Source organism: Camelus ferus, chromosome 11, assembly GCF_009834535.1.
Source record: "Camelus ferus isolate YT-003-E chromosome 11, BCGSAC_Cfer_1.0, whole genome shotgun sequence".
In the NCBI taxonomy this organism is placed as follows: Eukaryota; Metazoa; Chordata; class Mammalia; order Artiodactyla; family Camelidae; genus Camelus; species Camelus ferus.
This window is the reverse complement of record NC_045706.1, coordinates 51,148,469-51,175,936: the sequence shown is the minus strand read 5'-3', so window position 1 is coordinate 51,175,936 and position 27,468 is coordinate 51,148,469. Positions and strand designations below refer to the sequence as shown.

The 27,468-nt window shown below is 38.2% G+C and overlaps 1 protein-coding gene and 1 long non-coding RNA gene across 6 annotated transcripts in view; one reads left to right on the top strand and one right to left on the bottom strand.

Moving 5' to 3' along the window:
- KAT6B (lysine acetyltransferase 6B) overlaps positions 1 to 27,468 on the bottom strand; it is a 158,347-nt gene that overhangs the window by 54,313 nt on the left and 76,566 nt on the right. For all 5 annotated transcript variants that reach the window (XM_032491570.1, XM_032491569.1, XM_032491571.1 and 2 more), the window contains exon 4: positions 3,763 to 3,871. In XM_032491570.1, coding sequence (XP_032347461.1) covers positions 3,763 to 3,871 — 109 coding nt within the window. The remainder of the gene's footprint in view (positions 1 to 3,762; positions 3,872 to 27,468) is intronic.
- On the top strand, positions 16,402 to 25,820 carry LOC116667204. Its single transcript, XR_004324017.1, has 3 exons — positions 16,402 to 16,413; positions 16,803 to 16,807; positions 25,652 to 25,820. It is a non-coding gene; the product is annotated as an uncharacterized LOC116667204 (long non-coding RNA).

Sequence of the window (27,468 nt, the reverse complement as noted above, 5' to 3'; positions counted from 1 at the left end):
GCAATCTGAGCAGCAGACACAAAATTTCATTTGGTATAATATCTAATACTTATGTGAAGCTAATTAAAGATAATTTGGTCTTAATGAGGCAAAGAGAATATAACAGTGTTAATTTCAAAGCAGGCTGATCCATGAAAGTCAAGTAAAATCACTTCCTCATCCCAACATTTCCCTAGACCTAAAGACTATGTGATGATTCCCACATACACAATCGTGGCTCGAATAATCCTTCACGTCTGTCACTGACAACTCCGCATCATTATCTCACTGGATTCTCACAACAGCCCTGTGATGCAGGGTGCAGACGTCACCCTCCGAATTTCACCAGTGTGTAAAGCACACTCCACGGCCAGAAACCAGAAGAAAACTGGGACACCGCATTGGAGCCCCTTGCTATGTACCTCACGTCACATTTTTACCACCTGAAAATTTCCATTATTTTTTTGAAAGAACTTTTAGCAGTAAAAACACTGTTAAAGAAAATACTGCCCATTTGCAGTTATTTTCTTAAAAACAAGAGAAATTTCTAATTGGCTTTACTTTATGATGTAAGCAGAAGGAAACATTTATTACTTAGGCCTATGAAATCTAAACAGTCTAAATGTGACATCATACAAAAGGTACGTCAGACAGAGGTGACTAAAACCCAACAGGCACATATTGCAAACACACATAAGAATGATCTTCCTCATGGGCTGCCGTCTAGATTTCCTTTTTTGGGGTTTTATACTGCTATGGGTTCCCCCACCCCCACATAAGCATCTTACATTCCTTTGAACATCAGAAACAGTCCAATTCAATTCCGAAACCAATGGACTCTGGATTGTTAAGACAGCAACCATTTCCATACGGCCAAGCAAGGGAACCCGCCATTCTGTAATTCCTGCTTGAGACACTGGACTGAACCATGACAATGGGGCCCCCACCACTACTGGAGGATGCTGATGAGCCAGGCCAGCCTATTTTATTTCTTCCCTATAATTACCAAGGTGTCACAACATAGCATTGTAAGTTCAAGAATCTCCCCAAGCTCTCTAAGAAGAACCATATTTTATTTTGATCCTTCTATTTGAAGAGTAGCAAGTAACAAAGTCCACTCATCTGATCTACCAAATGAAGTAAATGTCTACGATGCACCTCCCCCTAAGTTAAGGACAATAGTTTTTCTTTCTTTTTTTTTTTGACTAAAGTAGCTAAATCCAGACTGGCATGGTACACTCAAGGGAAGATTAAGTGAACCTTAACACTAGCGCCAGATCACATTGCGGACGGAGTCCAGAGGAGCACTCTGAGCCATCCTCTATCCTAAACAAAGGGACAGGATGACCCCAGGGCTTGAATTTCTGCCATGACCCATACCTCAACTCCAAAGCCTCTGGCTCGTTCTACCTGGATGGAGGGGGAAAGTCTGGCTCACAAAATGACTCTGGATAGAAGACAGCCTCCTCAATCTATTCTTCTCCATTTGTTAAAAGAAAAAACAAGAGCATGTTTTTGAATACTCCTACACACCCTGGAAAAGCAAGAAACTTCAGGGGAAAAATTTTTTTCAGTGACCTCAAAGTGTAAAAGAGATCAGAATTCTCCTTTGGCAGGCCTTCAATCTGGGGGAAATGAAGGGAGATTGGTTACATCAGAAAATCTAAGATCTACCTGTTTAGAATTACACCTTTATACCTTGTGAAAGAGGCCTTGAAGTTCTGATCTAGAAGATAATGATCTCTTATCAACTCAAGTAAGAGTATCACCAGAGGTAAGGAAATATATGAAGGGAACTTTTCTTCCCAGATTTAAGTACATCTTTAATCTGTCTAGGTGCCCAGACAAATAGATACTCAAGAAATAAAACCGTTAAGGGTGTTTTTAAGTACCACCTTAAAAATCACAAAGGGTAAACCCTAGACAAGTAAACACCACGAAATTTATCAGGCAGTTACACAAAACAATAATTCATTCAGTATGAACCTCGTGAGAAAACCCAAAAGGTAACTATAGAGTCCAAACTGATGACTAAGGCACTACCTCACCAGGATAAAACAAGGAGATTGTAGGGTTGAAATTTATTAAACTGAACATACGGATAATGTTTCCTTGCCCTTTTGTCACTGTCCACGATAGTGTGGGCAGGTGAAAGAGTTTTAATGAATCTGTGAAGCCCATCAAAAAGACTGTCAGAAAGCATTTCTCAAGCAGAGTTTGAAATGTCTTATTTCCAAGGCTCTCTGCTCCTGGTCAGGTCCTAAAAGCTGCAGAACCACATAAGGCCTATCAAGTCAAGCCTTCATAGGAGGAGGAGGAATCCTTACACAACACTGCCATTCCTCAGCGTGGAACGGTTTCTCTAGCCAACCATCAAGGAGCTGTCATAAATGATGATAAGATTTTAAATTATGTGCAGCAATCAAGGATGACAATATCAAACATGCCAAACCCCTCCAAAACAACAACAATAACAAAAAACCCACAATGGCTGGCACTACCCGAGTACAGCTACCAGAGCTGCTCTAGACCCTGTGCTAGGCTATTTACTTGTGCTCTTTCCTTTACCTTTCATACAACTCACGAGGTCGGTGTTACACACCATTGTCTCTAGTTTTCTAATGAGGAAACTGAGGTCAGAATGGTTAAGTAACTCATTCAAGGTAAAGGAGCTCTGGCTGGCTCTCTAGTTAGCTCTGAACCACACTATATTAAACCGACTTCCTGAATGAGAGCATGCTGTCGTGTGCTGCACGTTTGTTGATGTTTTTAAAGATTTAACTATAACCAGAGAAATGCTCGGTCATTAATTTTAAAATAGTATTTCGGGATGGGGGAGAGGTTTCAGTATGCTGGGGAAAGAAAATTTAAAGATTAACACAGAGATTAATTATTCAAAACCCAGTCACTGCCACTCACTCTGTTGAGATATATATACATATACATGTGCATATATATCTGTATATGGGTACGTGTCTGTATAGACACAAATACATATAACCATATACATCTCACCTGCGCAAACTATCACCTGCTTAACAAGAAGGAAGATTGGCTAGTAAGACAAATTCTTTTAATATAAACACAATCTGACTTTTAATTTCCTATGCTGAGAAAAGGGCAGAGGTGACAGCAACCTGGAAAATGCTTTTGGGCATTGCAATTTGCCAATGGCCCAGTGTCCCTAGTCAGCAATTCCTTGATTTCAATATCACTTTCTGCCTTGACCACCCTTTACCTATCTTATTCTGGGCAATTTGAATTTCTTCTGTGCTGGATGACTTCTTGATTCCTTCACTGCAGTTTCCAGAATACTGTCCACCCCTCTCAGTCACACAGAGCTGGGCTGTAATAGCACGTTTTACCAGTAGGTGTCATGACCTGAAACACTACATATTCCAACTTAAGTATCTCTTAAACTGGGACTTCAGGTTATAGAAAACAAGTGACTCTAGCTGTATTCAGTTTGAAAGTTTAGAATTTTCTACCCTGAATTTACCTGCAATGTAAAATTCTCCACATTAAATTATCAAAGCTGGTATGAAACCAAAGTTCAATTTAAAATAATAATACATAACATTATATAGACATATATAACATTTTTTATGTCAGTACTAATATACTCACTTTTCCACCCCCTACCTGCATTTACTTTTTTAAATGTAAAACTTACACTATTACCAAACAATTGTTTTAAATAACACATACTGCTTGGATGGAGAGAAACTGCATGTGGCTATAATGGGGAGTCACTGCACACACATATAAAAGATGCCAACTTACCACTACTGCCACAGTCTGCACAAGACAGGAGTTCTTCTGGCTTCTTTTCACGATTTGATTCTTTTGTCCCCAAACAGAAGCTACATATTGGAATGGGATCAGCACGGGGCTATGACAAAATTAAAATGAAAAAAAAAAAAAACTGTTAGTTTTCCATTTCAAAATTAAAAACATTAAAATCAAAAGCTTCTTATGTATTTCTTTAACAAAGAAAAACTGCTGAATAAGGTATTCAGATCAACATTTCCTGCTAATAAAAAAACTCAAATTGTTTGATTCTGAAGTATTGCCTGAATAATGCATTTAAGTGTAATGTATAAGACTCGGAAGTAATTTTTAAGCCAATGAAAACTAAAACCTTTATATATTAACTAACCTTCCTGAAACGAACATTAAGAATTCATTTGAAACCTCAATCATTCCCATAATCTATATGCCTATAATAAATGGATTCATCTATTCGGTATTAAACTCTACAGATATCTAGTTAGACCAGATTGTTTAAACTTTATCAAATGTTTTAGTAGAGGTTAATATTATTAATCTAGTAAATATGACATAAAATACTGGTATGTTTTTATGTGACATAATAACAGAGTTACAACTAAGCAAAGAAGTTTAAAATTCTGTGGGATCACTTAAGATGATCAAGAGACCATTAACAAGGCCTTTCTGGCACCAAGGTCTTCAAAAATAAACCACAGCATGCCACACAAAGGAGATAAACTCTCAGTCTCTGACATTCCCACTTTAATAAAAGAAACAACAAAACATTTGTCTAACCCCCTAGCACCCCTTTAACTCTCACTAAGGAAATTGCTTTTAAGAGTGTATAAATCTGCATAGATTTCAGTGCCGCAATTGTTATTTACGACCACCGGTGACACTGGTATTCCCATCCGTATGAAGAGTTGACTGTGCCTACAGATCTGGTCACGTTATTTTGAACAGACAAAGCTGTATGAAAACTAAAATTTTACTGCCTACTCCAAGCTTCACACCTGTTGTCTGCTAGCCATCTGAATTTAACTATAATGTATTTATATTTGAATTTCATGAATCAAAAATTTAGGGCAAGAAAGCAGCATAATCACCAATTTTTTAAAATGTAAATTAAAAACAAGATTTTGCTAGGTCTAACTTTCTAAATATACATCAGCATAGAATAAAGTGCATTTGTTCAGCCACTTTATTCCAAACACTGAAACACTGCCTGATGCACAGTAGGCACTCAAGATATATTTGCTAACTATATAAAAATATATATTTGAATAAATGAAAGAAACCTATGCTAGTTTAAAAAATCCTCACCTATAAGATAATATTTCAGATGGTTATGATTCCAAACAAACATCTTGGTTCAATGTGACAACATGCCATCAAAAACCAGAATCTATCTTATGACCATGCATTTGCGTAACTGTTCACTGTTAATTTCATCTTACAATATAATATAAATGTTCAGTATCTTGCCTTTATTTTTGGTTTAATTTGTCCTTTTAACATGCACAGGCTTTACTTTCTGAGGGAACTATGCAAATATATTTTTGTAGCCTCAGTTAAAAAGCTGAGTATAAAAAATGTACTAGGAAAACCAAAAAAGACAAGCTACAACAAATTGGTCATTGACTCCCGCCACAAGTTTTTAAATGCTAGATAATCAGCACCGCAAAATTATGGATCCACAGTTATTACTTGCAACTGCTCAACTGCAGTACCTTGGGAACACTTTTGTTCCTTTAAATAGCAATTAAAAGAACAATCTGGTTTTCAAGTGACAACATTCCCCTGATACACTCTAGCTGAAACCCAGTCCCTGTACTAATGGGATTCCTGCTTTCATTTGATATAACAATGCTCAAGCCATTGCTGCCATGCTTGCAGTGATAAATAATTTACAAAATGTCACGTATCATTCATGCAACGAAACAAATCCAAATCTGCAATCCCATTTTTCTTTCCAAGATGGATTTTTAGCTGTAAGAAAGACGTGGCCATCAGCCAGCACTCATGCTCATTTTTAGTTTTTAACTAAAGGTAACACAAAGGACAAAGGTTGCTAGTAGTTCATGGCCAGAAAGACTGATGTCCCACGCTCTGCTCAGTAATAGAAAGCGTAGATGATATCGCTTCACGCTACATTCAAGTGAGCCCCACCATGCTGATGTATGCTCACAACCATTTATTTTAGGGATAACTATCTCACAATACTCTATAAAACCACTGCATTATACAGAAGTGTCTGCCCTGCTGAATTATTGATAATTCAAAGCACTTTTTGCTAACCTCAGTACAGCCGAGTCTAATTAACTTTAGAAAATTGTCACTTGTATGAAATGAAACTTTCACAGTAATGCATGTAAATGGGTCATGGAATTATTATGATTCACTATTCTCAATCAGACTACATATAAACTCTATCAAAAAATAATCCCTGGTAATAGAGTAAAATGGATTGCAGTCAGAAAAAGGTCTGAATAAACGGTAACTCAATTCTACCCAAGTCCACAGTAGACAAGTCATATTTAAGAGGTCTGAAAATGGAACCAAACATCTCCCAATTCAGCATTCCTTTCTTTGAAATGTCACAAAAGCACCTAATCTGTTGATCACATTTTCTTATCAACATGCCTGACTATTTCAATCTAATCTGGAGAATGGACACCCATGGAGAGGTTTAAACTCCGTAAACTGCTCAGGAAGCACTCCTTCCTTGCTCGCAGGTAATGGTCCCAGAGTAGCTGCGAGGCGAGAGGCCACTCATACAGGCGCTCACTTCATCACCTTAACAATCCTGCCAGGAATGTATATTATCACGCCCACTGTAGGAAAGAAACTGAGGATCTTAGAAGTGAGGTAACTTTTTCAAAGCTGCACAGGTTCAAGTGTGGAGCCGGGATGCAAATATAAGTCTGTCTGCACTAAAGCCCACTTCTCACCTTTACTATCTCCCCTCCCCTTCTCTCCTCTCTCCAGAAGAACAAATGTTTAAAAATTATCTTTCCATCAGCAGTGATAACTCTGTACTAATGTGCTCATAATCTCTTTCATTCAATTTCTCCCATGACTAATGGCATATGTTTTCAAAACTATTTAAAAAGCAACCACTAAAGGCCATAGATTATTTATTAATTACAATGGGGAAATAGTATCTTTACAATGAAAAAATCTGGTAGATACCTCCTTAACCAAGTCATCAAACCTATCAACCATTATGGGACAAACTGACATCTAAGAATGGCACTGAAGGACTCAGCACTGCCTGATCATGTTCTTGCTGGAAACATCTACCCTGAATCTAATCATAAGGAGACAATGAGGCAAATCCAAATTTAGGGACATTCAGTAAAACAACTGGCCTGGACTCTTCAAAAAATGTCAATGTCATGTAAGACCCCCAAAAAGGGCAGAACCAATTTAGGCGACTAAAGTAGCATGAAAACTGAGTATCATTTGTGATCCCTGCTTGGATTCCAAATTTTTAAAAATAAATACCTACAGCTATGAAGAACATTATTTGGATAACGAGAGAAATCTGCACTAAATAGCAGACAATATATAAACTAGATTGTGATTATATAGGAGGATGTCCCTGTTCTTAGGAGTTACGTGCCAAAATACTTTGGAGTGAAGTGTCATGATGTCTGTATAACTTGAGCTCAAACGATGCAGGGGGTGAGTTGGGGGAAATCCTATGTGTATTACTGTGTGTGTGCGCAGAGAGGGATAGAGAAAGCAAATGTGGCAAATGTTAACCGTTGGTGAATCTACGTGAAGGTACATGAGTGTTCATTGCATTATTCATTCAATTTTTCTGCATGTTTACAATTTTCCAAATAAAACATGGGGGAGCACTATCAAAAAAAAAAGATCTAGAATGCATTATTATATAGTTGGATTACAGCATTTATAAAATAAGTATCTCAATCCAAATACTGATTCACAGGAAACACAGAGGACAAAGGAACATATCAATCTACCTAGCAGAGGGATGCAAGTACCAAAACTCTCCAGGACAAATGACCCAGTTTCTTCAACAAATAAATTAAAGGGAGACAGAGTGAGCGAGCAAGTTCTTACTTGTAGATATGGAAGAACCAATAGATTAAGAGAGATTTAAAAGGCTTATCAGCCAACTTACAAGGTATAATCCATATCTTGATCGTGATTCAAATAAACTGTAAAACAAAATGAAATGCAACGACCTGTTGAAGGAACTGGGGCTAGTTCGCCTGGAAGAGACTGACGGACGGGGAGAAGTCGGTGTCTTCATCCAGGGAGAGAGGTCAGATTGTTCTCTTTGCCTCCAGAGGATAAAACCCAATAGGGGTTATTGTAAAGAGAGTTAAACTTTCCAACAGAGCTGTCCATTAATAATATGAATTTTTTCTTGTTTATTTTTTATATTGTGGTAAAATATACATAACATAAAATTTGCCACCTTAACCATTTTTAAGTGCACAGTTCAGTAGCATTAAGTATATTCACAATGTTATACAACCACCTTTGCTCTCCAGGACTTTTTCATCTTCCCAGTCTCCATTAAATACTAACTCCCCACTCCCCACAGTCCCAGGCAACAACCCTTCTACTTTCTGTCTCCATGGATTGGCATAATCTGGGTATCTCATATAAGTGGAATCATATAGTCTGCATGCGATGAATTATTCCTAAAGCAGCTGGACCCTCACCATAATCAGAAGAGGCCATGGAAGGGCTGGATGGACACTATCAGGATGGCGAGGATGCCACAGTGGACAAGGAGCCTCCCGTGAGTTGGGGTCTGGGACATTCCAAAAGCCCTTTCCAGATCATATAGCTATGGTACCATGGCTGGATAATCTCTAACACCCTTCCCAGCTCAGCTCTAACTTTTTATTGCTTCTATAATACTCTAAAAGACATTTTAAGAGTCTTCAGGACCTTTGATATCAAAATGAAATAGCCTCTTCTGAGGAAATGTTCTTTAAATCCAAGGCAACGCATTTTTTGTAAGTTTTATATTTGCTTATACCTACTTTTGTTTCTGCCCTGAAGGAAAAAACCATGCTTGTTAGTCTTGTTAGTCTTGTTAGTCTAAGTAACAGACCAAAAAAAAAAAAAAAAGTTGATGCATAGATCAGAGCCAGGGGCATCCAGGCTCACAACCTCTTTCTGACAATGACACAAAACGGTTTTTTGTCTCAATGGTCTCCATTCACTATGATTGGGGACCTTGACCTCTCTTCTCATAGTCTCTTATGGATTTATCTCCTGGAGTCATCTACAAAATTTCTTGAAACTACTTATAAAATAAACACCATTTTAGTAATTCCAAGTGTTAAAAAGAACTCAGCGATTCTTCATTCATATATTCAAATCTGTATCAGGGAAAGACCTGCAATTTAAATTCTGTTGTCTGAGCCTTGGGTTCCCTCATTTGCAAAAGGGCACAGGAACGTCCATGCTGTCCAGCTCTGGGGTTGCTAAAGTTCCCACGTGAGTGAGTGAAGCACTTTGTAAACTATGAAGTTCTATTCAAACACTGTTACAATTATTGCAAAATTCACTCTGGCTATAAAAACAAACAGGCAAACAAAAAACTTTAAGCTTCAGGTCCTTAATAAACATCAGCGCGAGTGATTTGTTCTGGAGTTTAGGATTACCCTGTAAAAGACGTATGTTGTGAGCCCCCATGATAAATATTCATCTTAGAGGGGTTTCGGTTTTTTGTTTTTGGTGAATAAATCAGGGAGTTCAGGAACAGGGCAAAAAATGCCTCCTCCTGATTTAACAAAAGGAAAGCTCAAAGGAAAAGAAAAAGAAGTCAAAGGAAGAAAAGCACATATATATATAAAATCTTAAACAAATAATACCACAAAAGCAAACAGAGATGAATATAACTCTTTTACACCCCAGTATCAAACAGTTCATCTTTGGAGAATGTTCTCTACACTTAAGTTCAGACGACTCAACTCAGTAACTCCAAAACAAGCTGTTGGAAGGGGCTGTTTTATCTCTTCTGTATGTCTAATTTGTACCTTCTTATCATTTCGAGCTGAAATTTGAGGATGAGGCACTGCTCACCGAAACGTTTTTCTCAAGTGTCTCGCTTGGGCTGGACATGAACCCTGTGTAACAGGCCTGGTGGCTCTTCCTGTCTCCGTTTCACAGGTTAAGTTAAAGCCTCCCTGCGGCTCACAGCTATTAAGACGGGGAACCCAGCCTGCTGACTCCGTGTTCCCATGGTTGGTCCCTCACTTCCTTTGGAGCTGGATTCAGGTATCACCTTATCAGGAGGGCTATCCTTGACCATTCTCTCTAAAACTGCACTCTACCAGCATCACTCCGGCTCCTTCACGCCGTGCTTTTATTCTTCTGCACAGCACTCAGCACTATCTGACATGTGATGCATCATTTGTCTATTTTGTTTCACTTTACTAAACATCAAGAGGGCAGAGATTAGTTGCTACAGCTCCAGCCTCAAAGCACATTTGTGGAATAAATGAATGAACAAATGGTCAACAGACTGTTTTCAGGTTCAGAACTGGTTCTTCCGGTTTCACAGGTCCCAAAATACTGACTACTGTTCTTTATTTTAATGTGTATCTTTAACAGCTACAAAATGAAGCAACCATCAATGGCAAGGTAGGTTTCATTACTGTGTAAGTTGAATGCTTTTTTTCATCCTCTGACCATTTGTAATAAATGACACTTATGTTTGGACATTAACTGTACTTCCTTGGGTAAAATCTGACAAGACAGAACCAAAATTTTAAAATCAGCTGGGAGGAAAACTGCTTCACCACTACCTCAAGTGCTAACTATTAAGGCTCACTCAGTAACAGCCACTATAGGTTTTAAGTAAGATAGATTTGGGGCCACGCCCAGCTGTCAGTAACCCCCACACCCTCGCTTTCCCTCTCAAGAAATAACATGTATTTTTTTAAAAAAAAAGTCAAGGAAGATGAATACACTGCAGTGAAAGTGATTAAATAATTTTTTTTTAAAAAAAGCATTCATCTGTTCAATCAATTTTTAAAAATATTTTACCAACTTTGGTGTTTTATTATTGGTAATGAATTATTTTCTACAGACTGTACACCCAATGGCACTGGGACAACAGAGGTTGAAAATTGTTCATGTTGTTTTTAGGTAACATAGTAACTTTTGTTTTTGGCCACTTCAGCACTCTGCTTGACACTTATAAAAAACTAGACTTCATTTCTTGCCACTTAACCCACTTATTCAACTGATCTTTGTCTGAACAGATCAAGCTCACTTCTAATTAGGATATAGATCATGCACACTCAGGATTTTCCTTTACAGCAAGCTGCTTAAAATGTGGTCTTGGGAAATATACTAACTCTAAAAGTAGAGACTTTCTGTGATTATCTAAAGCATTTAATTTTTTTACTAGTGGTAACTTGTTCCCGTCAGCATGTGCTGGAACAGCGGTCAGTGCAGCCACTTCTCTGCAAGGTTTGGTGAGCAGCACCCTTCACTGCAGCGCAGGGGCCACTTCAGAGCCTCGGGGACCCAACAGAACTCTGTTCACAACAGGTCTGCCGCCATTTTCTCTCCACTTGTGAACCTTTTTGTTTTATTCTAAGGCAATTCTGGCAATTCTGTCATGCATTTTGACCTGAATAGATGACTAAATAATTTCTTCCAGAAGATAACTGGAGATATACTTATTACAAGACTCTTCATAGGCAACAATTTTACCATAATTTTTCTCTTGCCATATAGATTTTTATTCTATCACCTCCCCTGCTCATTATACTCCTCTGTGGGTAATTGGTTCTGTGAGGGAGCAGTACATCATCCCCACTGACTCTGGACTGAGTCTCTGTATTACTCAGGGCAAAAGGATTTATTGTTGCTAATGTATGGAGATCTTGAATGTGACTGCTGTATTTTACCCCCTTGTCACAGTCAAGAGGGTTCTCTCTATTTTAAGAGTGACAACGAGTAAATTAAATCTAATAAAATAAAAATATTTAAAAGCATCCCTACACATATCCATAAATATATCACTTCTTTTTTTCATTTAAAGAATCACGTAAAAACAAAAACAATATCCAATGACCACACACTGGGAAATTCCCATAATCAAAGGCTGATTCAGAAGTATAAAGTAATAAAAGCTTAACCACAAAGGAATAAGAAGAGGAGAGAAGGGAAGATTTTCTAAGAAAATCAGTCACAATAGTTATCAATTTATGGAGCTAATTGAAATGCTCACACTGTATCCTGTAGTCTAGAACTTGTTCTCATTAGGCAGGTCTGCCATTTATAAGAGAGCTGATTAAGGAAAGCGATTCTGTTGGAAGGAAACACATCTAATCCTGCACACTGCATTTAATAGCGTCTCATTTGCTCTCTTTTTTTGGGGGGGAGGGGGTTGTATAGATGAGGCCTACAAACTGGGTGGGGGGTTGGGATGAAATAACTGCCTTCCCCAGGGTCTTTAATTTCTTATCCGGACAGGGACTTGGCTTTTAAGATTTCATCTGACAGTCTCTCCTACACCCCTACCATTACAGACTGCAGACACTGCATTTATCTTCTTAAGAGGGATCAAAGTCTGATTTAACACAGCTGGAAACTCAACACATGGTTACAGGAAGTCAGTTTAGGATTCACAAACTATTTTCTTCAGCAAATCTGTCACAATATTAGCAATGTAATATAAACCCTACTCTAGATTTTGAAAAATGGAATTTTAAAATCAATTCATATTCAAGTGTCACAAATCTAATAGCTTCTTTTTTTTTTTTTAGACTTTTTTTAAAGAACAGTTTTAAGTTCACAGCAAAATGGACAGGAAGGTACAGAAATTTCCCAGATAACCCTTGCCCCCACGCATACACAGCCTCCCCCACTATCAACACCCCCGACCAGAATCATACATTTGCTATGACGGATGAACTTACACTGACACATTATTATCATCCAAAGTCCACAGATTACATTAGGGTTCTCTCTTGGTGTTGTAAGTTCTACAGGTTTGGACAAATTTATGATGACATGTACCTACCATTACAGTATCATACAGAGTATTTTCACTGTCCTAAAAATTCCTCATGCTCTGCCAATTCATCTCTCCCTCCCCCTCTAACTCCTCAGTGATCACTGATTTTTTTTTTTTAATGTATCCCTAGTTTTGTCTTTTCCAGAATGTCATATAGTTGGGACCATACAGCTGGCTTCCTCACATGCCCGAGGTCATCTGTTTTAATGCAGATGTGGTGCCTTATATACAACCCCACCCAGGCATGATATGAATGTAAACATTCTTGTTACCAACTCCACCAGGAGAAACCTGCATTAACGTCTCAGAGACACAGGCAACTGAACTGACTGTAATTACACACAAACAGGGAAGGAGAATGAAGAGATGAGACACAGGTAGATGGATATTAACAAGCTAGAAAAGTCACATGGTAGGTAGTCACTTTCTTAATAATGCCATCACCACCATTGTCCCCTCCAACAACGTTCTGCATTCAGAGATTAACCTGGCAGTTCAGATCCTATGCACTATTCAACGAGTTACTAATATTTACTCAGCACCCAAGTATGCCAAGTATAATATAATTGTTATTTCAAGTGTTTGTCTTCCCAGAACCAATAAAAGTAGTACAATTCCATTATCACACTTAATTCTCAATTGCCCTGTGAGCACATTAAAGCATCTGGTGTACACAATTTCCATGCCCCTGACTTTTCTGTTTGTGTTTTCTTCACTTTCAGACCACGTTTGATCCTTTCAATTACAGTAGTCATAAGCAGCAGAAAGGGAGGGTTGCTTTGATATTTACTACCTGAATGTCGAGAGCTCTGACCTTGCTCTTTTGGACTCTGCCCTAAATCTTTTTGTAGTGGAGGTTCTAGACCTACTACTAATGCTTTAGGCCAGGCACCAACCTAGCACTTACATGAACTGATCAGTCTCTGGTCTTCTAACATCACTGCAGGCTGGGCAGGAAGGACATGGAACATAAGCCCCTCGCCTGTCCATGCAAACTCAAGCAAGGCTGGGAAAAGAAACACCAGCAGGATGGGCTTTCCCCCAGGGCAAGGATTTTTAAGCTCAATTTCCTAGAACTTCAAGAGTACAGAAACCTACTAAAGGGTATACAGGAGGCAGAAGAAAGCTCTATATTTTTGTGAATTTTTTTTGCATATTTTAAGTCAAAGTTTAGTACACTGTGAGCTCTCTGAAGAAGATCCTTAATCTTAATTACTACACACCATGAAGAACTATATACACTGTAGATATTTGATAAGTATCTGTTGAATATATAAATGTAACATTTCACAGACTTGGTACTTTCTCATCGTTTTCTGAATTACATTCTTATTTTAGTATAAATGGCAAATAAAAAGCTAATGGAAAGGCACATGATATAAGGGAAAATAAACACTTCAAATGTTTGCCCATGTAAAACCTTCACGTTACATCCACCACATGTACATTTTTAAACTGTACCATTTTGACCATTTTTAAATGTAAAGTTCAGTGTAAAGTACATTCGCAGTGTTGGACAACTAAGTTTAGGTATATTTTACATATAATGAAATGTACAATTCATTGAGTTTTAGTTTTGTCAATTGCTTTTCCTATATTATTAATATGATCATATACTGTTTATTTTAGAATATTAAGTCAATCTTGCATTTCTGGATAAACCCCATTCTGGATAAACCTCATAATATGTTGTCCTTTTTACATATTTCTGGAGTAGTTTTACTAATATTTTTTGAAAAATTTTTGTGTTTATGTTCATAAGGAATACTGTTCCATAGTTTCCCTTTTTTGCAATGTCTTTGGTTAGTTTTGGTATCAAAGTAATGCTGGTCTCATAAAATAAATTGGGATGGGTTTCCTCCTACTTCCTGAAATAATCTGCATTGTTAAATGTTTGACAGACTTCACCATTAAAGTTGTCTGTTGACTGAGCCTGGAGTTTTCTTTGTAGTACAGTTTTAAAATTATAAACTCAATTTCTTTAATAGATATACAGCTATTCAGAGTTTCTATTTTGTGTGTATGTGTCAGCCGTGGTGATTTGGGCATTCAAGGAATTGTCCAATTTCATCTAAGTTGCCCAATTTATTGGTATAAAATTGCTCATAATATTCCCTTATTATTCTTTTTTATGTCTTCAGTGATCTCCCCTCCCATTCCTGGTATTGGTAATTCGTGTTTTCCCTTTATTTTTGATTGACCTACCTGGAGATTTCTGAGTTGTATTGATATTTTCAAAGAATCAGCTTTTATCTATCCTATTTACTTTCAATGTTCTTTATATGAAGAAAAATGTTGATTTTTGTGCAGAAAGCTGATTTGTTATCATCACTATCATTATCATTTTTACTCTACTACAACAGATAAAGCCATGTGGTTATTCAGAGCAACACTCTCTTTTCCTTGGAATGAGAGCAGAGGTTCTACGCACTCTACTCTGGTGCCACATCCACTCCTGGGAGGCTGGGGACAGGGAGAGGGTAACAGCTGCTACTTCAGTAGAAGAAGAATCCTACCAAGAATTGCTCTCTGCACAGTGGTTCTTAACCAGGTGTAAACATCAAAGTCCTATGTAGCTTTTTTAAATTGTACACGCCTAAGCCACACCCGTGCATTTTGATTAAATACGTCTGGGGTCAACTTAGGCATCTTGATTTTTCATAAGCTTCAAGGAGATTCTCATGGTACCCAGGATGAGAATCACAGCTCTGAATGATTAGGACATTAAGCAGTTTATGCTCTGAAGAGTGTGAGGAGTGTAAGAGTAAATTCAGAGCAGAGAGGCTACTAAGAATATGCTGCCTACTCTTCATAACTGTGGGCCTGAAGGTCTCAGACACATGAACGAGTTTATGTACATGTACATGCTTTAAAAGTAGGAAAAAAATACATGTGTTGAAAACACAGGTTAAATTTCTTCAATACAAGGGCTGATTATTTTGTTGATTTTCAAGTAATAAATACTTTATATATCATGGTTAAAAAAATTCAAACAGTACAAAGACATTCAGAATAGAAACTAAGTCTCCCTCCTATGTTTAATCCCTGGACACTCAAATCCCCTTTCTTTTTATTTCTTAATTAATTAATTAATTGAAGTACCATCAGTTACCATGTATCAATTTCTGGTGTACAGCACAACGTCCCAGTCGTGCATATACATACATATATTTGTTTTCATATTTCAGATCCCCTTTCTAAAGGTTCACTGAGACCTTCATTGATAGACCTGGCACATATAAACATATAACATCTTAAAACAATTAAAAGTTGAAGTACACTAAGCCAGTTTCATTCTAATAGATACTGAGGTCATTACCATTCTTCTGCTTCTACAAAAACGAACGTATGTGAATTCGTATGTGCAAATACACCTGTAGAATAAATGCCTAGGTGTGAGACTGCTGGGTCACAGAACACAGGCATTCTTAACTGCATGAGGTTGTGCCACTGGATACTCCTAACATATTTCATCCTTGCCAATTTAATAGTTGAAAACTATTAAGACTATATCATATTTTAACTTAAATTTGTTTTTCAAAAAAATTAAAAAAATTTTTTAAAGCATCACGTTTTAAGTAAAAAAATGAGTAATTCTCCTTATCCCCTAGTTATGTGATAATACAAAGAAAGCTGTGCCTCCACAACCATCCATAACTCATGGTTAGTCAAAGACCAATGTTCTTATGCATCCTCACAACCTTTCTCTTGGAGGAAACAAACCAAAGGGGGAAGCACTAGCCAAAGCACAGAGGGGACAGTAAATGAGACTTCTCCTATGTGCTGATCTTTTAAGATCAGGACTTTAAGAATATCATCTTCACACCAAAAAGTTAACCGAAGCTTGATTGTAAGAGGAATGCACCATGTATGTGCGTGTTTAAGAAAATAAGGGATATGTAATAATTTTTGAGACTGTGAGTTAAAAGGAAGCTCTGAAAAGTATGTTTGACAGAACCCTGGAACTTACAGAGCCACAGAAATGTGTTACCAGCCCATAAAATATCAGTGCTTCTTTCCATAGCCAGTGTCACAACAAAGAACAATCTGAAATCAGTGAGCACAGACCCACCTACAGAATCACAGGAACAATGTTGTCAGGCACAGTTTTTCTTCCTCCCTCCTTCTTTCCATCCTCCCTTCTTTCTCAGTAATTGCCATCTGTTTTGAGGGCGTGGCTCACATGATACTGCTTGGTAGTCCACTGCGGGGAGTCATCTCAAAATTATTCAGATAAATTTAAGGATGGTTTGGGGTGGGGGGGTGTTAGGAAATGACGTAGATATGTACTTCTCAAACTTTAATAATACAAAAAATCAAAAAACAAACAAAAAACACCTGGAGATCCTGTTAAAATGCAGGTTCTGATTCAGTAGTTCTGGAATGGGGCCAGAGATTCTGCATTTCTAAGAAGCTCTCCCATATACTAAATCCTGCTGCTCTGTGGTCCACACCTTTGAGCAATAAGAATATAGATACTTTAAAAAAGTAACTCTAAAACTACTCATATTCAACTGTGGGATATGTTTTACCATTTCAATATGAGGGTTCACCGAGGAACAAAACCCTGGAGTTAAGGCCCTGCAGGAGTAGGAACTATTTTAACAGTGACAGTGGGACAGTAGTTGGTGTGGTGGCAGTTGTAGCAGCAGCAGCAGGAACACAGCAATTAGCAGCGGCAGACATGTGAAAAGCACTTACTAAGAACAGGTATTCAGGTAAGCACTCAATGAATCATTAAAAGGCCAGGAGGCAGACACCATTATCTCACATCACAGATGAGAAACTGAAGGTAACTTTCCCAAGGCTCCGGGACCCTGCAGTACGCTGTCTCCAGTTCACCATCACCGTGATCTTAGTAATGAATGTCATCATTTCTCAAGCTGACACATAGGAGGGGGTAGTTGTTTAAGGGCCTTATTTTCTAGCTCCTGTAAAGTCCAGCTTAGATAAATAAATAGACAAATCATTGTAACTGATCAGTCTGGGTCAAGGTTAGGAGGAACGTAAAACTATTACTTGACACTGCTACAATTTACTCTTAGATAATCAAGACTGGCTGGGAGTTCAGAGGCCATGAGGATGATAATGTTGTTGTTTTAAATCTTTTGGCTCTATTAACTAAGGTGTGACAGAGTGGAATACCTTGCTTTTGAAGTTATCTGAAGACTAATATTGGTTACAATATGAATTCCAGCATACTTGGCTTCGAAGCTACATTTTACGCTTTTTAAAAAGGGATCAAGCTAAACATACAGTTCTCAGTCAAAAAGCTCTGTAGAGTAACCCGATCTGAGCGGGGGCACTTTAACTCACTGCCAAATGAAAAAGCATGATCGCCTTATTCCACACACACAAATACCATTCTAGCATAGGCCAATTAATCATGAATATAACTTTTCAGACATTACATAATTTCACATAGACTTGCTTCTTATGCCTGCCAAGGAAAACAGCAATTTGTATCACCAGGAATAAATCTACACTTGAAAAGAAATGAAAGTTACAAATACGAAACAGTTTAACTTCGGTCATCTCTTTCATTCCACCCTTCATAATTTCTTAAGCACACTGCATACTTCTGGGTCCCCCAATATAACACACACACATACACACACACACACAACACTGGTGTATAAAATCATTTACTATTTTTTAAGAGATTCAGTTTTTCTATCTAAAACTATTTCTATTTTTGAAATAAATGTTTTGCTGATACATCCCATCTCTGAAAAAGCAGGGATAAGTGATTAATCTGAAAGCAATCCATCAACATCCACAGCCAACATTTTCAAATATAAATAATCAACATAAGCCTGGTAAGTATTCTTTTTAGAAAGGGTACTCATCAGCCTAGGGTTACCTTCAGTATATTTATGATTCCTTAAGAGAATATTTACAAGCATCAAAACTAGGAAACAAAAGCAATTAATTATCCCCTTGCTAAATAACGGCTGTACTGAAGACACATCGGACTTCACTGGGTATGAACAGACTCATGACAGGCTTACCTGAATAGTTCCCTCCCACAGCCATTTTTGAAAAGAATGCTCCTCTTCACACTATCCTTTTTAAAAAAAAATTAATTTCTCTTTCATTTACTTAAAATTGTGTGGACTAGCTCCCGTTTTTGAAACTTTCCTAAGAAAAATCTGTCATCTTACTCATTATCACTCAAAAGCAAGTGCCCGCATCTGCATCTGGGCCTTGGTGCTTTTAAACAAAGACCAAACCACTAATGCCAGATCTTAGGTAGGTGTGCAGAAACAAACGGTTCGGTGTACTTTCCCACCACTGTTTAAACACATGCCTCACTAGCCAAGATTTTGTTCAACTTCATGTGTTTTGCATTTAAAAATAGGTAATTTTTCATTTTTTAAAAAACAAGTTATAGTCTGAATATTTTTCCAAACTATGTAATTGTGTGAATGCAGATGTGTGAGCACATGTGTATATGTGTACGTACGTGTATGTCGTTACAGGTGTATAGATACAGATATAGATGTATTAAGTAGGGGTGTGCTCTTCATTCTCTCCCCCCAGTTAAAAAAATAATAATGACAGTTAATATTTATTGCATACTGACTATGTGCTAGATACTGTGTGAAGCACTTGAATTATTTCAACAGTCTCAGCGAGGTGTTCTTATTGTTCCAGTCTCATCAAGGAGGAGACTACGGCACAGAAAGGTTAAACAAGGGGCCCGAAGGGGCACAGCTGCAAGCGGCAGAGCTCAGATTCCAAGTCAGGCAGTTGACCTCAGAACCTGCTTTCTTCACCCATGTGAGTCTCTAAATTAGGAACAGTTACCAGAGCGGGAATGGGCAAGGGCTGCTTTGGAAGCGGGAAGCGGAGGTGAGTTTATAACAGGGGTGGACATTAGAGGAAGAAGCCACGGGAGGTCTGTCACTGTCAGAGGAAGAGCAGACCATCAGCAATTCTCTACTTAATTCAAAATGACTTTTACAGAAGATTGGATTTCAGGAGTTATTTAGAACAGAAGAAAAACGAAGTTTGTTGAGAAGGGAATCTAAGAAAATGATAGTGCTTGGAAGATGGCTCAAAAGACTAATGTAATGAGTTCACGAGGAAGGTGCTACCTAGAGGAACTTAAAAGGAATGGAGAGAGAGAGAAGGCTGGGGACCCGAGCAGCAGGTGAGGGAAATGAGATAATCCAGAGCCTGCTGGTGACTGGCTTTGATGCGTGGGGCGAACAGCCAGAGTAGATGCAAAAGGAAATGAGAAGCCACTGTAAGGATTTAAGGAGGGGCTGGCATGGTTAGGAGTCCACCCAGCAGGAGGTAACAGCCCACTCTAGGAACTTGGAAGAGAAGGCAAGGAGAGGAGACTGACAGGCCTAGAAGCTACTGAGTTAGTGGAATTCATGATGATTTCATAAAGACCGGTGTTATTCTGGGTAAGTCTGGAGGTTGAGGGGGAAAAAGTCAGCCAGAAATCGCTCTAAATTTAATAAAATCTTCAGAAAAAAAGTGCCAAGGCAGAAAACTTCCTAGTGACTCTGCCAGTACAGCTAATTACTTAGCAATTACTGGCCATGAGCATCACAGAAATTGTAGACACTTTTAAACTCTTAACACTGTGAGGAAATGTGTCTCAAAGCCCTTGAAATTCCTATTAGTATTTGGGTATGCTCTGAGCAAAGTTCTCTACCCACGTCACTAGAAAAAAAGATGATAATTTTCCAGGGAAAACTGTTATGTTGTCTCCTCCATTAAGCCAGAGTTATTCCTCAGCTAAGATGCACCTATGAATAATTTATATTCACCTGGAATGGTTAACATATGAGCATACTGTTCCAAAGGTACAGCTGGCTTTTGTTAACAGTCCAGATCACAGAAATTCCTCACAGTTCTTATTTAGTTAAAGGGATAAAATACAAACATTTATGGGAGAAAAACAACTTTAGTAGCTTACTGATTTAGCTTTAGGAGTACTTCACAACTGAATCCTTTTTAACAGCATATAACCTGAGGCATCTGTCTGTCTAATCAATACTGATCATCTACCTTGCAGTTGGGGCTCATGAATTAATCAGCATCCACTCAAACTCCAACCATCAGGCAAAAATCAACAGTGACCTACATCTCTTTGAACACTGGAGAAGCACCCAAACAATGATATCATATACAATAATGACAACAAATTTGAACCCTAACTATAAAGCACCAAGACTAGTGTCTCTAGTCATGAGTTATTTATTTCTGGGTGCTCTCCTTTTCCAAGGAACTAATAGCAGGAATTAAGGTCATCATATGCGACACTTCCCACGTGTATTAGCCAATGGCATCACGTAACACTACAAACCAGAAGCTGAGAAAGAGCACCTGATGACCCCAAGGCCACGCAGCCAAATGGGAGGAGGGAACCTGGCTCTCCCACTTGATTCAATGGTCTATTGTTAGGCCAAGTAACCTGCTTCTGGAGCAGCATGTGAAACAATGGAAGATAAAATGGTGTGTAAGCAGAAAATCTTTCCTCGTGAGATGCAAATTATATAAAGAAGGTTTTATTTCTAATTATGGTCATATAATTACAGACACTTTAAGGAGAAGAGCCTGTTTGTTCTCCCTGGTGTGAGCAACGCACGGATTCAGGCTCTCTTGAAGCCAGCAGCCAAGTGGCAGTGGCTCAGATTCAGGAGTTCCTGGAGGAGAACAGATGGACAGCTATCCTAAAAAAAGAGCTCCCCTGATGTCACCCAGCAATGAGATGGGAGAGCCTGCTAATGCTACCATCCTCATTCAGGTGTTATGTGTATAAAATGAAAGAGTTCACAGCATTAAGTAGGCAGTTTCCTCACTGGGTAGCAGACAATACCCTGCTTGGACTCCCTTTCTCTCATTTTCTAATCAGGTCTCCCCAAGGCTTCCTATTTAGCACAAATCTACTACATCTAAGGATTCCTTTTTAGTTTTCCATTTGGTTTGGTTAAGAGAAAATTCGTATTTCATCTAAATTTTTAGAACTTGTTACAGAAAGTTTCTGAAAGGTTGCTGACACACTCTGTAGTAAAGGAACTGAGGGCCTAGAATCTGGAATGAGAGTCCCTGGGTTTGAGTCCCAGCTCTCTCATTTTCTAGTTGTGTGACCTGAGCCAAGTACTGGACTCCATGAGTTTCCACATCTATAAAATGGGAATGACAACAGCTGTGTGAATTACACGAGATCGTATATACAAAGTGTGAAGTGCCATAGCATGTGGTGACTGCTCAGAAGATGTTAGTGGCTGTGAGTTATTATTGTATTTGATGTATAGATATTTTGGCCAATCAACAGTTTTTCAGCACCCGCTTCTTACTTCAACTGCACAGGAGCACAGACTCTATCCACTATGCCATAGAAGACTCCAAAAACGAGAACATACAACCTGTGCCTTGAAGAGTTCACAAATCACATGGGGAAACAGCCTATGTATACAACTCAAGAACGACTTTCAGACAACATCATCCCCCAGACATATGTTTCTTGCTTTTTTTGATAGTAATACTCTTTGGAAAGCTGGCCAGTCACATTCTAAAAAGGCCAGTTCTTCTACTCCTTTAAAAGAAAGGTATGGTGAACAGTTCTGAAAATTAAACATCCCAAGAGCTGTCACATGTCAATTATATCTCAATAAAATGGGGGGCTGTCCTATTTTATAAGTTCATATGGCTAAAGAAATATTTGATCTCTTACTATATATACAGGACACTATATTTGATACTAAAATCCAAGCTTTTGAAGTTTTATTTTGTCAAAGCTGTATAGATAGAACATACATTATCAACAGAAGTATAAGAGTTGAGTAGAGTCAATCCATAGGGCTTCTATAAGGGGGTGAATTGTGAAATGGAGAGCGGGAGGGATTTCAGGTAGAAACAAACTGCTAGCAGAGTTGTTAAGGGCAGCAGATATGGGGGGAAAGGAGAGAGGTGGCAGCTGTGATAATTAAAATACATGGACTTGAGCAAGGATTCATGTGGGGACAGGAAAAGAAAGGAGGTCCTTTAGATGGAGAGCCAACTTGGCAAGAGCCTCTAGTTAAAAAAACAAAACAAAAACAAAACAAAGCTCCCCTAACTGACCACCGCGTCACAGCCTCACTTGTCCAGAGCTCTTTATTTTCCCCACAAATTGCTCAACACCAGTGGCTAATAAGCTATTGTCTACGACGCCGGTGCACTTCTGCTTCCACCTGTTGAGTTCTGTGCTTAATTGTGTTTGTTTTCAAAGCTGTTTATGTCAGTTATGCTTGTTACTATAATTAAGTGCCTTAATTAAACGCTGTTATCCAACATTCAATAAACTATATGCACAAAAGAGTTGTAGTCTCTATGGACACTTTGTTGAATATTTTTAGACAGATTTGACTAATAGTGAAAAAATGATTACAAGACTTGGAGGAAGTTATAACTAGAAGAATTCTGCATTCTAATCATTTCACAACTGCATCTAAGGAAACTGAGACTGAAAGTCCTTGAGAAAAAACATGGGAAACTCCAAACCATGCCCAAGAAAAGCCCGGAGCCTCCACCAAACAAATGGCAAATATATATACATGATATGTATTTTATAGGTTAAAATATTAATAAAACGTTGCCATATATATAATTTTTATTCCCTACTTTTAACCAGCTTTTTTGGTGAACCAGCCAACTGTTATCACATCAAATAAAAGTTTCTACTGTGATGAAATCAAGTGGACCATATGATCATATCTGAAAGAAAATTATCAAAAGACTACACCTGTAGACAGGTGGGGAAAATCCTCTTCAATTACACAAAATTTCATATCTATATTCACTGTCTCATTTCAGCTGCATCTATGTGAGTCAAAATAACAGGTAAATTAAATACAAATGTTGTTAAATATTTTGCCCCCCAAACGCCAATCTGAAAACTGAATTTAAATTGTAGAGACAATCTTAAGTGGTTTTCATTTTATCAAACACAAAGTAAATAATGCTTGCTTCAACAGCACATATACTAAATAAAAACAGTATCTTATACAATACTAACACAAAAGAAGTCTAAATAGATATTAAATATTTTCAAAGTATCTTAAATAATCAAAAAAAGGAATTAACACTGCAAGGATCACCAATCCTAAAAAGCAATCATTTTCCAAATAATATAATTTGCTATTGACTGATTTTAAGGCCTAAATACTATCACCATAAAGAACGGTAGGTACTTCCTATTTGTGCTCACTTTTTTCTTGAGCGGGTTAAAGTCCAGGTAAGAACCTAAGATTATTAATTAGAATTATTCTATTTACTGGGAATTATTTTGAATACACATTTACTGCTTCTATATCTGAAACTAGCAGCCCCGTAGCAGCCACATGTATTTTCCCATTAATTACCCAGAGCAGGTTATTAATCATAATTGCAAACAATTTGCCCAGCTGATGGCTCCTTGGTTTTTTCTGACATGACCATTTCATAGATAATTAGACTATAAAACCACTAAATAGGGATTGTGTCTTGGACTCTGTCCTGAGCATGATGATGAATACACTGGTGGCGCTCAGTCAACGTATGACTAATGATAACACTGCCATTCGTTTATTTTTCAAATACTTTATGTTCGCTGAAAAATATTTATCACAGGATTTCGCTGTAGGCAAGAGCATCTGTAACACAGGGTAGAAACGGAATGTTTTCAAAACAGAGCGCCTGGAAACATTAGCCAGAACTCAGGCGGCCAGTATTTTGGGATTTTTTTTGGCAGGCACATAAAATAGATCAGACATTCTGGTTGAAGACTAAATCCCCCAGCAATACATAAAAGAAACCAATTTCATTCAAGATAAATGATCATTTTCAAATTCCATTAGAGGGAAGACTCTCTGTTTGGTAGAGATAGGCATAAAAATTGTGAGAGACAAGTCAGATATAAGAGATGAGGCCCAAACAACCACCACCTCGTACTATGTAGCATTTCCCATTACAGAGTCCCAAAAAGCTTTGCAAATTTTTATCTAATTACTTATAAATCACTAAACAAGTCCTAACAATGGTGAGAATGCAGCTTGGACAGAAACAATCTGAACATGTCTAACTCTAAATTCTTCCACATAATAAAAGAGAAAAATATTCAGCAAGGGAAAACAAAGATTCTTGGCTAAAAGCTCAACTCACCATCTTGTACTTATCAAAGTCATCTTAGGAGGCATTATTCCAGGGTTACTCTACTGTTGTTTAAAAACTAAAAAATGTACGTGCGTTGGCTCAAAGTCAGTGCTCAATAAATACTTGTTGACTTGATGTCTTAATTTTTTCAAGAAAAGGGCTATGAATGTTTTAACAACTATGTATAAAAACTAAAGATATCTTTTTCCAAATAGGTAAGTTCATATGTCAAATGACATAAATGTGCAAAAAATTCTAAGGTACAGAATAAAACCCAGGCTCTCTATCAGGAATTAAATCAGTGATTCAAGTTGTTCTTCCTGACAAGAGAATAGAAAATATTACTGATGTTTATTTCTTCTATAGTAGTGGGTTTTGCTAAATATCTATGTTTCATCTCTCTTCCTGTACACAAAGCACTTAAAAATGAAATTATATACTATTACATTTGATAACTATGCAAAATATCTAGCATTCTGTTTCACATGCATAAATTCTATCCATTCAACCACACCACTAGTTTCTTGAGAGAGGGTCTTTTTATATCTTCTTCAGGGCCTAAGACATCATCAGGATATAAAAAGACTTTCAAAAAATTACTTATCTATCAAGTAAGTGATAATCTAACCAGGGAGAGAGAAAGTAAACTCTTGCACGTGGCATAAACAAGGGATACACGCTTTACTCAAATATCCTGGCTCATAAAATAGGATTAACACTTTCACAAGTCTTGAGCAGAGTAAAAAATCTGATATTACAGCCATATGAAATACAATTTACTATTCCTTGAGTTCTGCACTGTACACCCTTGCATTATTATCCTAGATGAAATAGAGGACTGACAGTTAAAAGAAATGTTCAAATAATAAAATGCCAGGTAGACCATTTGTTTTCTCCTGGAGCATTCTTTGTTGATGAGTTCACATGCCTGACTCATGGTCTGGGTTAGCTTGTGGGATCCTCCTGAGTTCAGGGTGGCTCAGAGGGTCTCCTCCATGTGCCAGCACTGGGAAGCAGGCAGTACAAGACTAATTGATCTGCCTACTTCCTAGGCTGGAGACCACAGAGTCCAAGGGTAAGGATCACTGTGGATGCTACCAAGCAGTCTCTGGACAGCACTGCAAAGGATGGTGAAGGACATTGAAAGTGACAAAGGACATCAACAAAGGTGACTGGGCAGGAAAAACAGCATCCACTCCAAACCAGTGTGAGAAAGAAGCCGGAGGAAGATGAGGGGTGAGGACCCGGGGAGATGGGCTACTGAAAGAATCCAGGGCTCCCTGGGCTCCCCTACCAGCCCCATCAGTGAACAATCCAGCCCATCACTTCTTGATGACATTCTGTATCAGAAAGGATTTTAAATCATCTGTTTCTTAAAAAGGAGATTTTCAATTTCCCCCAACAAGTCTGTCAGAGTCAAGGAAAAAAAAAAAAGTTTCTTACAGCAGGCTCTAGTCAGCCAAGGAGAGGTGCCTCCTGCTGAGCCACTGGCTCCCCAGTTCAGATTTCCTGAATCATTCAGGCTCTCCTGAGAGGCTTCTTTATACCCACAGAAACAGCGAGGTCTCACTCTGCAGGGATGTGCTCTAGGCAGTCCCTTGCCAGTCAACAGATTCGACTCCTAATTCATTAGCAGCCTGCACTACGGGAGTAGGGGGTTGAAGTGATGCACAGAAGCCTGAATGGGGCCTTGTCAAGCACCTCTACTGGGTCCACACACTAATTGGTAGCGAACTGTTTATTACATTAACATCTAGGTCAAACCTGGAATACTGGCATCCTCAGTAAGATTTTATCATTCTGTTTCTGGGATGTGTATTCTAAGGAACAACAACAGAGTAATAATTAGGGTTGACTATGATGATTCCCACTGTCTTACATTTATTGAACATGCTTAACTCTGACTTCATCACTCCATTTAATCCTCACAAGCCTGTGTGAGAAAAGCAAGAATAAATATCCTGAAATGAAGGAATGGGACGCAGAGCCGACTGGACTAGAGGTCCCTGCTTCCTGGGAGCCAAAACAGAGGTCCTCTGATGTGCACCGAGGGAGGTACGTATTCATTCATTAAACAAACCTCTGTCCAGTGCCTCCACGTGAAGTGGTGGACCAAGCTCTAGAATTTTGCGGATAAATATAACATAGTCCTCCTGCTAAACGAGCTGTGAGATGACTGGGCAAGAACAAGATGGCACTGCGGCTGGGTCTGGAAGGGTGAGTGGTGCTGCCAGTGAAGAAGACTAGAACATGCATGTCAACACGCTCTGAGGCGTGGACCCAAGAAAGAATTTGTGTCAGTTTTTTTTTTTTTTTTACATTTTCTCTTATAGGCAATATATATACAATGGTAGTTTTTTTTTAAATGATACATCCCATTTTTGACTAGTTTAAATCCTCGAGTGTCTACTCAATTTCAAAATCAAATTCAACAGTTATTTATTGAGTCTTCACAATACACCTATTGCTATACATATTAGGTGCCCAGTTACACTCTCAACTGTGCCCTGTACCCATCATCATTGTAACTGCATAGTTATCTGTACGATTACTGG